Source organism: Panicum hallii, chromosome 8 (assembly GCF_002211085.1).
Source record: "Panicum hallii strain FIL2 chromosome 8, PHallii_v3.1, whole genome shotgun sequence".
Lineage (NCBI taxonomy): Eukaryota > Viridiplantae > Streptophyta > Magnoliopsida > Poales > Poaceae > Panicum > Panicum hallii.
In genome coordinates, this window is record NC_038049.1 from 37,827,288 (window position 1) to 37,840,256 (window position 12,969).

Sequence of the window (12,969 nt, forward strand, 5' to 3'; positions counted from 1 at the left end):
GCCTCCGCCACCCTTCCCCTCCCTTCCTGTGCGGCCCTCCCTCGCCGGCCCTCCCTTCCCCCACCGCCCTCCCCTGCCGCTTGGCGGCATGATGGGCCGCCGCGGCGGCGCGGCCAGCGGGGCAACAGGGCGGCCACAGCCCCTTGGCCAGTGGGGCGGCGGCCCATTTTTCTTTTCTTTTTTTATTTTATGATAAGGCCATCACCACCAGTTTTAGACCCAGCATTGATAGCCCAACCTATCACTACCGAACCTAATCCAACGGATCTCGGAAGCGGCGGTGAAAGTGTTTTTGACCCGGCAGTGATAGGCTTGTGTGCATTAGTGTCTGTTACCTTTTCCGTTACATACATTTCACATGCATAGAATCAACATGAATATGAAAGAAGGAGCAGTGTTCGATCATTATTTCCATGTGAAGACATCAGGCGTACACATTGGAGACAAATCCATATCTCAGCCCTACGTGCGCCATGCTTCAGGTTGAGGTTGTTAGTAGTTAGCCGGCCGGTCGCCAACTGCCAAGAGAGGGAAACCGGGTACTGTAGTTTGGCGTAGTATGTCTATATATGTACATATACATGAGCACATTCTCAGGCACATCGACGTCACGAGCTCTGCGGCTCTTCGCCAAACCAAGCACCAATGGGCGCAGCCGCCCAGCCGGCCACCGTCCTCAATGAGCTCCGCCGGGCGCAGCGTGCCGATGGCCCCGCCGCCGTTCTGGCCATCGGCACGGCAGTTCCGGCGAACTGCGTGCGCCAGGACGACTTCACCGACTGGTACTTCCGTGTCACCAAGAGCGACCACTTGACCGAGCTCAAGGCCAAGATGAAGAGAATGTGTACTGGTTTCATTCAGTTTAATTAGTTGATCAAATCAAAACATTCCTAGGAAACAATGGGATTTTTTGTGTAGCTACGTCGTCAAATTCTTGCGTCTCCCCGCAGGTGACAAGTCAGGCATCAAGAAGCGCTATTTCCACCACACTGAGGAGATGATCGGCGGACACCCGGAGCTCCTGGACCGCGCGGCGCCATCGCTCGGCGCGCGGCTGCGCATCTCCGCGGACGCCGTGCCCGAGCTCACCGCCGCCGCGGCGGAAAGGGCAATCGCGGAGTGGGGCCGGCAGGCGGCCGACATCACGCACCTTGTCGTCACCACCAACTCCGGCGGCAACGAGCCGGGCGCCGACCTCCGCCTGGCACGTCTCCTGGGCCTCCGCCCGACCCTGCGCCGAACCCTGCTGTACCTCCACGGGTGCTCGGCGAGCTTCATCGCGATTCGACTCGCCAAGGACATCGCCGAAAACAACCGCGGCGCGCGCGTGCTCGTGGCCTGCGCCCACTCCACTATCCTCCCCTTCGGTGCCCCCGACGAGGCCCAGCTCGACGCTCTTGTCGCCATGGCCATCTTCGGCGACGGCGCCGGTGCAGCCATCGTCGGCGCCGACCCGACAAACCCAGTCGAACGCCCAATCTTCCACATCGCGTCGTCCTCGCAGGCGACGTTGCCGGGGACGGAGCACGCCGTGGCGATCAACCTCGGCGAGGGTGGTGTCCGGTACCGCATGTCCGCTGAGGTGCCGGAGCTTGTTCGCAGCAACATAGAGCGGTGCCTGGTGGACTCCCTGGCGCCGCTCGGCCAGGCGGCCGCGAGTGGCTGCGGCTGGAACGGCCCTTTCTGGGCGGTGCACCCTGGCAGCCGCCCGCTGTTGGACAGCTACGAGGCCGCCCTGGGTCTGGAGACCGGGAAGCTCGCGGCCAGCCGGCGCGTGCTGAGCGAGTACGGCAACATGTTGGCCGCGACGATCATCTTTGTCCTCCACGAGATGCGGCGGCGCGGCCAAGATGGCGAGAAGGAAGGGGAGGAGTCGCAATGGGGGATCATGTCAACGCTCGGTCCAGGGCTCACAATCGAGACAATAGTTTTGCAAGCCTCCGGCGACCGGAACGACGGCTAGCTTATCTCAGCATCAGTGAAGGATGTGTAATTCAGAAAAATTAGGCACAATAAGCGTATGGTAGAAATTACCTTTCAGTGAACAAACAATAAACCATATTCCCATGGGCATCTAAGCATGCATCTTCGTTCTCAAAAACGATTCTTGTTTACTTCTCCCAGTCTTCCAAACTGCCCAAGTAGTATCATCTAAACCATGTTCAGGGTGATTTCGTCCTTTCGTAATTTAGAAAAGGACAGGTCCTTTATAAGCCTTTGGTAGTTGACGACATGGATTTTTTTTTTTCGACAGGCATAGTTTTTCATATGAAGACTAAAACTGACAATACACAATTCATGTCTGTCGTACCTCATACATGCGCACCTCAGATAACAATATTGCTCAACCTCCAAGCTCCAAGCTCCAAGCTCGCTGGGATGCAGGTCGTTGGCCGTTTGGATGGGCACCTATGCAGCAAGAGATGAAACTTGAGCTTATGGAACTGTCTACAAGAACCGGTACTGACAGGGTTGTATCGAACAAAAGAAGTGCGGTATCGATTTTATGTGTACACGATCGGCCATCTTCTCATGCACCTCGTCGTATAGACTTCAATTCGTAGCATAAAATGTGTCAATATTTTGTTCTCGCTGGATAATTGTTCCACCTTTATAAAAAAATGTTTTTGGGAAAATATCACCTAAATATACTTGAGTGTATACTTGTTTTGAAGATCTTATCCTAAAAAATATAATGGTGCAATCAGAATGAATTTTGACACATGATTTAGGAACTATAACTTCTTACTTAAATAGAAACAATTTCATTATTTTTTTACATGCATGAAGGGGGAAGGATGAATGATCCCAAGGGAGGGTGTGCCTTCCTAACACTAAGGGTGCGTTTGGTTCAGCTGCGAGCTGTGAAAAATCTGCTATCAGATATCTACTGTAAAAAAACTGCTGTAAGATACCTGCTGTGAAAAAGTTGAAAGTCGTTTGGTTCAAACTGCTGTGAGTTGTCGACTGTGAAAAAATTATATATTATCTTTATGCAAATTGACAATATACAATATTTCTTTGTGATGACCAAATTCTTTTTCCTTTAAATGTTTATTTATATATATATATGAAAATATTTGGAGTTATTTTTTTTGTATTCTTTTTTATTTTTATTTTCCTATATATGAAAATCTTTATTTTCTTATGTATAAAAAAGAATTGAAAGGGTATATACGTGACCAATAGTAGGTGTTTAGTTTTCACAAATTTGAAAAGGCTGCAAAAGCAGGGTACAACCTGCTTTTAAATTTGTACTACAGAAAAGCAGCTTTTTCAAAGCAAATACAGAAAAACTGAACCCCTTTCGTTCAGCTTCTGCTTTCAGAAGGAGGTTCAGAAAGCTGAACCAAACGCAGCCTAAGATGGGAGCCAACATCCCACAGCAAAGAAGATTGTGTTTCGTGGTAGCGACGGCGAGGAGTGGTGGATTATTTTGGGTAGAGGTACGAAAGAAACGTCATGAGGGAGAATAATAGGGGACAATAAAGAAGATGACTCTTGCGCCTTGACGTTGGACTCAAATTCAAATGGTAGTTAAAAATTACTATTGAGCCCTCGAGGTGCGCAATAAAGTCTTCCATGAGTGTTTTAGATGGATCTATATTTTTTTTCTCCTCACATTTGTGTTTTAGGAATGTATATATGAGTGTTTGTATTTGAGTCCATGGAGTTCCATAATACTAAGGAATGGTATTATATATGTATATGTGAGCGTATGTATTTTTAATGTGTTTCTAAGAAAATTCAAGCCCTCCTTCCTGGCATGTTTACACTCACGTATCATGTCCCTTTTTTTTAATGAACGTATCATGTCCCTTGTTTGGATGCAGAAAAGGTTTTTTATCCCTCAGATGTTAGAATGCTTCATGGTTCATCCAGGTCACGAATTCGAGCTCAGACCTTACCCACTACTGTGTCCGTTCGAAACAATTACGGCCCAGGATGCAGAAGAAGCTAGAATGGCCTGGGCTACGCAATGGGGCCTGCTGGGCCTAATGGTTTAAGTGGGTAGTTTCAACCACATGAGCTTGAAGGCTTGGCCTGCCAAGTTTGCACAGGGCTTGACCACCTAATAAAATGGGATTTCAAAATATCTCTCGGATGATTTTATAGACTGGTTTCACTCACTTTACTATGGCTACAATTGTTTCAATATTTATTTATGCTGTTTTCTGTTTGCTGGTCCTTTTATTTGTGGGCCCATTTAGTTTTTTATTATTTCATCCATTTCGGCCCATCTAGCTAAAAGCTTTATATTGTATTGTTTATTTGAAAAAAAACAGAAATATGCCCTTGCTAGATTTTTTTCTCTACAAAGAAAGCTGCAATAGATTTTGACTAAAAATATTGGTCAATTACTTGTTTGATTAGTTTTCGTTGTGGTTAACTTACACTTATATTTTCCAGTGCCCCCCTAAGACTAGTGGGGTTTTGATTCCGTAATAATCTAGCCACCCATTTTGACTATATGTCACGTGCGCTACAAATCACTCTGTTGTCGCCTGAAGGCCTAACATCGCGTGGGACTGTTGTATCGACAGTACACAGGAAAGCGCCCCAGTAGAATCTAAAGCATATTGCTTAGATTCCATAGGTCTATTATTGATTTGGACTACTGACACCTACAGTGATATTGATGTTCCTATGTGCACATACATCATACCTACCCATCAGTGGCGGAGCCACCAATCTGGCAATGTGCGGCGCCGGCCACACCTGCCGCTGGTAACTGACGATAGGTATGCGTCGCCGTCCAATGCTCTCCATGCTTGCCATAGGTAGATTAGGATCCTGACTCCTCCACTGCTGCCTATTGAATCACGTTCCAGATGATAATAATTTTTTATTTCTCTTTCTTCTCCTATTTATTTTTATTTTTCTATTTCCTTTCCTCTTCAATTATTCTTTTAGTCATACAAGATTCTTTCTTTATTTTTCATCCATTCTTTAGTTTTATTTTTCATTTTTATTTTTTGTCCTTATACTTTTCTTTTACTATTCCTTTACGTTACCTTCTTATTTTTCTTTCTTTCTACTTTCTACTATCCTAGAGGTATTATTTTGACCAGTTTGTAATCTTTTTTCTTTGCAATTTGCACAATTTATCCATATTTCTTATAATTGATCTTAGCAAGCATTCATGTTTCTCATAATTGATCTTGACAAACAACGTGATTGTTCGAGTACTCCATGTTCAACTTTATAAGTGTACAATTTCTTTATGTTGTGGGATTGTATAATTTATCTCAGTTTTACCTTTTTATTGTTGTTTATCCTATTTTATTTTATTTCTTATTCCATATCTTTTATTTCTCTTTTCTTTTTTATTTTTCTATTTCTTTACATATTACTATGTTCATCGCCTACATATATACGTTTTGTTCATGGGGAAGAAAAATTTGTTCGCATATAATCTAATTAATTTGTGTTGTTAAATTATTTGTTCGCTATGTGGAGGTTTTCATTACAAATATCTATATATTTATTCTTTTAGTTTGTATAATTGTTCTAGGGATGTAACTTTTTGTTCGCTAAGTTCATATAATTTGTTCCAGTTGCACATATATTTGTTTTGTGAGTTTGCATAATTTGTTCGGCACGTATAATTATTTTGTTCTGTCAGTTCGTATACTTTGTTCCATATTTTATATCTTGAAAAAAATATCGCTTTGATTAAATATATTTATATAAAATATCAAAATATAGTCAAGTGGGGTCTTTGTTTTGAGGATCTTAATTTCAAAAATTTAACGGTGCAATCCAAATTAAATTTGGATACATGGTTTAAGTTTTATAGATTTTTTGAAGTTCTAACTTTTCTTGCATGCAGGCTGACATCATCATTTTTGTCCTTTTTTGCATGCATGCACCAACTTCTCTTTACAGGTATATTGTATAAACGGTCAATCTATCTACAGGGTGATAAATTAAACAGATCTAATTTATTGGGCTGACGGCCCATTTAGTAACACATTGAAAAGCACGGTTGGTAATTTTATCAACAACGGTGACATATAGCCGCACCCTCTGTCACCAGCGTTAAGACGACGACACTCTTCATCAAGTGTCGTATGATAACCACTTCTTCGACAGCCGAGAGATCGAAAGAGGTCATGTGACGCTCCAGCAGATAAGCGCTCTCACGTCTCATTCTCACCAACTTTCCCAGCTTATACAGCACAGCAAACTTTTTTTCGAAAGACTACAGCAAACCGAACTTGCATATACACCCCTGCACGGCTGCACACGTACCAGTGCACCACAAACAAAAAGTCGCCACCTCTACCTGCACTGACAAAAGTCCACAGTAGACAGTCATCCATCCATGTCTACAAGTGCATGTCCTCGTGAACGTGCTACCTAACACGACACTTGCATATCCCTATATCCCTATGCACACATTCAGCATCAGAACAGATCATGTATATAGCTTGCACATCACAAGATGTACATAAACACGCACGCGCCGCTAACGATAAGTTGATGCATGACCTAACGCGTATCCTGAGATTTATGCAAAGTCCAAAGGGTCCATTAAATTCCTCGTTACATCACCTGCAAAAGTGTGCCCGTACCTCAATTGTCCTTGGGACATTGAAGGTGATCGATGAGCAAAGTGCAGCTGCTAGTACCTTTTGGATTCTGATGGGAGAACATGAGTGCTTGCTGTAGGTTCCAAGTTTAAGGGGACGAGAGGTTGTTTCCTTAACAATGGGGATTGATGGATAAAGGCAGCCGAGCTTCACTGATAGCTACATAAGAAGTGATTGGATTTGATGTGTTTTCTTTCCTTAGGGGTTGCTGAGGCACATAAAGTGCAAGCTAATCCGCATGTCTTGTTTGTAGATTACAAGAAAGTGTTCGAATCAGTACCACATTTGGATGTAGTAGAGAATTTTTTTTGTTGTTGTCATGCTTTTTGTGTGGAATGACCGTACACCAGCCAGAAAGGAAAGGGACAAAAGTTTTCAACTACAAACTAAGGGTACTGCGTACTGACCTACAAATTGAAGATCAATACACTAGGGCCTTCTAATCTGCGCGCGCTCGCCAGCAGCGCGCTGTAAGCGAGCGCCGACAGCACGCCAGTTTCCTTTTTACGAAAGTTTCCTCCTCCGCAACGGTGTAGTTTTGGAAATTTATAATCTGGGCACATAATAAAAATTATTATATAATTTTTTTCCAAACAAATTCTCAATGAACACTTTTTCAGCACAACTTTCATGATAAATAAAGCTTTTACACATAACTTCTTCCAACCAACTACTCAAAGAATAATTTTTTAGCATAACTTTTCACGATACCTATAACTTACATGTATAACTTTTTTGAGAAAACTTATCAGAGGACATTTTTTAGCATGACTTACATGATAATACTATCAAGAAGGCTTGTCACACAACTTTTACACATAAGTTCACTATACAACTTCCTGAGAAATTTTTTTAGCACAATTGTAATGAGACAATTTATCAAACAAAAACTTCTCAGGAGACAACATAACAGAAGGAAAAAAACTAAAAAGGGGAAAAAGAGAATACTTGGTTTAATAGAACTTAAAGGAACACATTAGAAAGGGAAAAAAAGAATATAACTAATACATGTATCCATCACCGTATCATATTAGAAAAAGAAAGAGACGATCAATTGAGCTGTATTTGATTTATTTGAGTGATCTTTAATTTCTAGTTCCTACTAGTCTGTCTATAGTTGGAATGACATTTTGCAACCCCACAGGAAGCTTAACGTGCACAACATCTGATGATGGAGGAGGGATATAGCCGTAAATTCAGCAAAAATTACTGGTTTCACACTTGTTCTATCTTGTATCTCATCATCATTATATTTTGTACACACGTTGGCATACTAGTAAAATAGTTGAAGTAAAAGTGGTACTTCCTTCAATAAAGACTGACACAGGGAATCTCTCATGTCAACTAAGGTGGCTATACTTGCATAAACATTTTGCTTATGTGATGGGAAAAGTTAAAGAGGAGAGATAAAAAGTTGACTTCACTAGTTATTAGAAAGTCTACTCATGTTTACCAACAGTCGTGCAGTTAATAAAGATTTATCACATGTGAACTTATATTGACTTTAGTGAATATATGCTATAGTTTACCACTGGACATATGTTGTCGTCATTATTAGATGACTTGTGTGTTTCTTACAGATAGTGGTTAAATCTTGCGTTGACATGCCCTTATAGTGGATTACTCCATCTGCTTCAATAGGTTTATACATAGCCTCAGAAGAATTTGTTCCACAATGTACTACCTCCGTCCCGTAAAAAGTGGAGTCCTAACATTTGAAAGAAAAATTCTTACAAAATAGTGCAATCCCAAAAATTGGAGTGGTTAGGTTTGATTTGCATGACAAAATTAACGTGCCATGATTTTAAGAAGTTTGTTTGGTTGCATGCAGCCACAAATGAGGGTATGAGAGTATTTTCACGCTGCAACTAATCGGTATGAAAAAACAAGAATTGAAATCTTCATTGGGACAGAGAGGGTGTGTCCTTAAGGATATCAAGAGTGTTGTTACTGCAATATTTCCACTCTCTACCCCTAATTAACACTTTGACACAAGAGTAGTTGTAATTTTCTTTATTAGGGGTATAGATCTCATTTTGGTTCTCTTTTTCTTGAACCACTCCATCTTTAAGGACTTGAGTAACAAATTCATTAACTTGTGGCATGCATGGCTCAATACACAGCCATCTTCTCTTCTTTTTTGTCGTCAATTGAGTAATAAGGCCATGGTAGGGTAGCTGTCGGAGATGTGGTTGCTGTGTTGCTATCTACTGTGTAGTGTTGCGCATACCTTTTCGGGCATGTCGTCAATTGTTCTCTTCTTTTTTTTAGCTCAGATTTATCAATACGGAATGGCAGAACCTTGCTCGCTGGTTTCAAAAAAAAAAATCCTAGAATACAGAAAGCATGATTTATTTTTTTTCTTACTCCTGATTTATCAATACAGAGCGGCAAATACTTGCTGGCTCATTTCAAAAAGAAAAATCTTAGATAAAATACGAGCATAATTAGGATATGACCTCACATGCATCAGACAAGTTCACTAGAGCTAGGAGTGGCTAACAATGTGCCTCTCATATTATTAGTCGAATTCAATAATGCCAGCCATTGCTCATCTCCACATTATAATCTTTTTCACCAAATAAAATAGAATCCAGCCAAGCTTGTCTTACACAGGTATACAATACCTCACCATCCATAATAATTAATACTACTAAATGGCACTCTTACGGTTTTATCCTTGAGCTAGCTCGCCCTTAAAATTCATCAGGTACCAGGGCTTACAGTACAGTACATGCAAAATAAAGTAATATAGGTAGCAGCTACATGGCAAATGCAGAAAGTAGGGCAGGTACGACGTTATTCGCGTGACGGGTCGGAGGCGGCAAATTGGATCGGAGGTCCGTCGATCGGCGGTCGATCACTCATGCGGCGGCGCCGGCGGTGATGGGGACGCTGTGGAGGACGACGGTCTCGACGGTGAGGCCGGGGCCGAAGCCGAAGAGGACGCCCCAGTCGAAGCCCTCGCCGGTGGTGGCGTGGCCGTCCTCCGCGGAGCGCTTGCGCATCTCGTCGAGGATGAAGAGCACGCAGGCACTGGACATGTTGCCGTACTCGGAGAGGACGTGCCGGGTGGCGCGCATCCGGGCCTTGTCCAGGCTCACCTTGGCCTCCACCTGGTCCAGGATGGCGGGGCCGCCGGGGTGCGCCACCCAGAAGATGGAGTTCCAGTCGGAGATGCCCAGCGGCTTGAAGGCCTCCTCCAGCGCGCGCTCGATGTTCTTGGAGATGAGCCCCGGCACGTCCTTGAGCAGGTGGAAGGTGAGCCCGACCTCGCGGAGGTGCCCGTCGATGGCGCCCTCCGAGTCCGGCAGCAGGGTCTGGGAGGCGGACACCAGCTGGAACAGCGGCCGCTCCACGCGCTCGTCGGGGTCGGCGCCGACGATGACGGCCGCGGCCCCGTCCCCGAACAGCGCCTGCCCCACCAGCGAGTCGAGGTGAGACTCGGACGGCCCGCGGAACGTGACGGCGGTGATCTCGGAGCAGACCACCAGCACCCGCGCGCCGCGGTTGTTCTCGGCGAGGTCCTTGGCCACGCGCAGCACCGTGCCGCCGGCGAAGCACCCCTGCTGGTACATCATGAGGCGGTTCACGGAGGGGCGCAGCCCCAGGAGCTTGGTGAGCTGGTAGTCGGCGCCGGGCATGTCGACGCCGGAGGTGGTGCAGAAGACGAGGTGCGTGATCCGGGACCTCGGCTGGCCCCACTCCTTGATCGCCTTCTGCGCCGCCGCCTTCCCGAGCTTGGGCACCTCCACCACCACGATGTCCTGCCGCGCGTCCAGCGACGGCGCCATGTACGCGCACATGTTGGGGTTCTCGTTCAGGAACTCCTCCGTCAGGTGCATGTAGCGCTTCCGGATCATCGACTTGTCGCCTGCGCGCAGCAAAAAAGCCAGCCACACAACGGAACAACCACCACCCGACGTCGACGGCGGCGACGGCGACGCCGCCAGCGCACGGACGTCAAGGCAGCACGATGTCAGCTACCCTTCTTCCTCCATACAGCGGCAGGTCAAATAACGATGGGAGTAATTAATTAACTACGGAAAAGGTATCAATTGGTTCGGTGTGAAACTAAAATGGGTTCACAACCAAACGGTTAATCTCCTAGGTTAATCAGGAGTTACTGATGCAGGTGTCAGGTGTTAATCTGGCCTGTGGGCCCGCCCGGCCAACCGGTTCTAGGTTCTGCGGGCCTTGCAGATGTCACGTCAGCTTCTCCGAAAAGAAGCCAACCGTGCTTGGCCGGGTTTGGACTCCTATTCTTCTCCGTTGTTGGTATGATTGACGAACAGAGATGGGAACTAGGAAGCAGCTAGAGTACGTATCAAAGAAAAAAAAACCTGCTACAAAAAGGTTGCTGTCAAAATCTGGAAGCTGGCCATGTGAGTGAGAAGAACTCGCATGATCATCATCAGCCATTTGTGTGGCACCTAAAATTCCTCGTGACACGTCCAAATCGACCAAACAAAAGCTTATAGCTTCTTTCGTCAAAAAAAAAGCTTGTAGCTTCGCCCCGTGCATACGCCTGTTTTAAGTCTGTTTCCCTGGCCTGGATTGACTATGTTTTTCTCTCGCTCCTCTATAAATTCTCCCACTTTATTTACAAAAACAGAATTAAATTTTATGTTTTTTTTTAAAAAATAAAAATAGGACGGGTGCTGGTGCTGCACGTGCCGTGCGCATCGACCTGCGGCATCCTGTCGCCGGCGCGGCATGCATGTTGGCGGCAAGGCAGCGCCAAGCGCAGGGATCGGCAGGCCGGCAGCAAGCAGCCGCAAGTAGATTCTGTTTGTGTCAGCGTGTTATTTTTTTAGACTTTACATGTCAAGTGCAACTCAAACTTTGGTAAAGAAAATTTACTGGTTGAGAATAACAAACTTAGTGGCCGGCTGACTCGACCCTCCTTTTTGTTATCCGATGTATGGCCATGCTTGTTGTGTGTGCATGGACTGCTGGCTGCTTAGCTAACCTAGCTAGCATCACTGGCATGTTTCTCTGCTTGTCAGTGCACATACCCAAAATCCTGGAACACAAGGTTTTCATGGTGCAGGAGCTCTTAGCCTTCCTACCGGTTATACATATCTCTCTCTACAAATTCCGAGTATTTATATTTTCCCTAGCATTTATTTATACCATAATTGAGATTTGTGTTTTACACCACCAGAGGAAGTTTATCGTGCCAGTGGTGAAAAATAGACTGTACCTAACTCCTGTTACTGAAGAGGAGAGTGTACTCTGTACACTGTTCACTCTTCTAGGTACGCTGGCGCTTTTTACCGGTATATATAGAAAAAAAAAAAGCTAACACTTGTTGAAGCATCGTTCTAATTGATTGACCACGCCTACATCCAACGAATCAGATGTTCAGAATCACTTCTGCATGCACCTGACTGCGTGCAGATGTTGAGTAGTCTATGGAGATTACGATGCGCGCACAGAGGTCACCAGCATGCTGCATGGGAGTGGTAGCTGCTAGTATAGTAGCAGCTAGTGCAGGAGCTATACGATGTGGGTGGATGGACGCGACCCATGATAGATGATGGTGTGGCGATGGTACTCACACATCCGCTTGAACTTCTCCTTGAGGTCGGTGAGGTGGTCGCTCTTGGTGACCCGGAAGTAGTAGTCCGGGTAGTCGGCCTGGTACACGCAGTTGGCCGGCGTCGCCGTCCCGATGGCCAGCACGGTGGCCGGGCCCGACGCGCGCTGCGCCTTCCTCACCTCCTCCACGGTCACCGTCGCGCCGGCCATCTCGCTCGCTCCGATCCGCCGGGTGGCTCTGCTCGCGTTGTACCAGAGGCTGCCGGGCTAGCTAGGTAGCTCTGTAGTGCCCGAACGGTCGACGGCTTGCCGGCGGAGCTGCGAGGGCTGTGGAGGCAAGAGCTAGCTAGCTAGAGCGCTGTAATGGAAGGAGCGGCGTGCGGGGTGGTTATATAGGGGCGAGGAGGGGAGGAAGGGGGTGATGGGGTTAGGTCAGTTGGACGGGCGGATGCCGGCCACGGGTGCGGGGTGCCGCCCGCGACGCGTGTGCCAACCGATCACGCCACGCGCGCGTGCCCGCGCGGGGGATGCCCGGGGCGCGGGCCGGGGGTTAGTTGGGTCGCGTGGCCACGGGCAGCGGCAGCGGGGCGTTAGCTGGGAGCCGCGGTCGCGGGCGCTCGCTGCGGCGCCGTCGTGCGTGCGTGCAGCTACCAGCGAGCTACGAGCGTAGCAGCCAGCACGGCACAGCACGTACGCGCCGACCTCTGACGAGTCAACATGCGCTGCTGCGGTAGGTCATACCCCTTTGCCAAAAAATCATAAATAGTCCATTAATTAAAGGCTACTTCTCTTTTTTTCCTCATTTTTATAGTCATTTTCTTTGCTTTTC

General features: G+C 46.3%; 2 protein-coding genes across 2 annotated transcripts; one reads left to right on the forward strand and one right to left on the reverse strand.

The window, feature by feature from the left end:
* Positions 1 to 612: 612 nt before the first annotated feature.
* On the forward strand, positions 613 to 2,078 carry LOC112903005 (bisdemethoxycurcumin synthase-like). The gene is made up of 2 exons (XM_025972210.1): positions 613 to 844; positions 951 to 2,078. The coding sequence occupies exons 1-2, from the start codon at positions 646 to 648 to the stop codon at positions 1,961 to 1,963; spliced, it is 1,212 nt and encodes a 403-aa protein (XP_025827995.1). The 5' UTR covers positions 613 to 645; the 3' UTR covers positions 1,964 to 2,078.
* Positions 2,079 to 9,158: 7,080 nt separating this feature from the next.
* Positions 9,159 to 12,503, reverse strand: LOC112902744 (chalcone synthase C2). Its single transcript, XM_025971909.1, has 2 exons — positions 12,161 to 12,503; positions 9,159 to 10,470 (listed from the first exon to the last, which is right to left on the reverse strand). The coding sequence occupies exons 1-2, from the start codon at positions 12,348 to 12,350 to the stop codon at positions 9,461 to 9,463; spliced, it is 1,200 nt and encodes a 399-aa protein (XP_025827694.1). The 5' UTR covers positions 12,351 to 12,503; the 3' UTR covers positions 9,159 to 9,460.
* Positions 12,504 to 12,969: the final 466 nt, after the last annotated feature.

Bases quoted from the DNA above. Each gene is read 5' to 3' on its own strand.
- LOC112903005 (XM_025972210.1), top strand. From the start codon at position 646: ATGGGCGCAGCCGCCCAGCCGGCCACCGTCCTCAATGAGCTCCGCCGG. The intron at 845-950 runs GTACTGGTTTCA...GTCTCCCCGCAG, and splicing joins GGCCAAGATGAAGAGAATGT to GTGACAAGTCAGGCATCAAG.
- LOC112902744 (XM_025971909.1), bottom strand. From the start codon at position 12,350: ATGGCCGGCGCGACGGTGACCGTGGAGGAGGTGAGGAAGGCGCAGCGC. The intron at 10,471-12,160 runs GTGAGTACCATC...TGCTGCGCGCAG, and splicing joins GGAGAAGTTCAAGCGGATGT to GCGACAAGTCGATGATCCGG.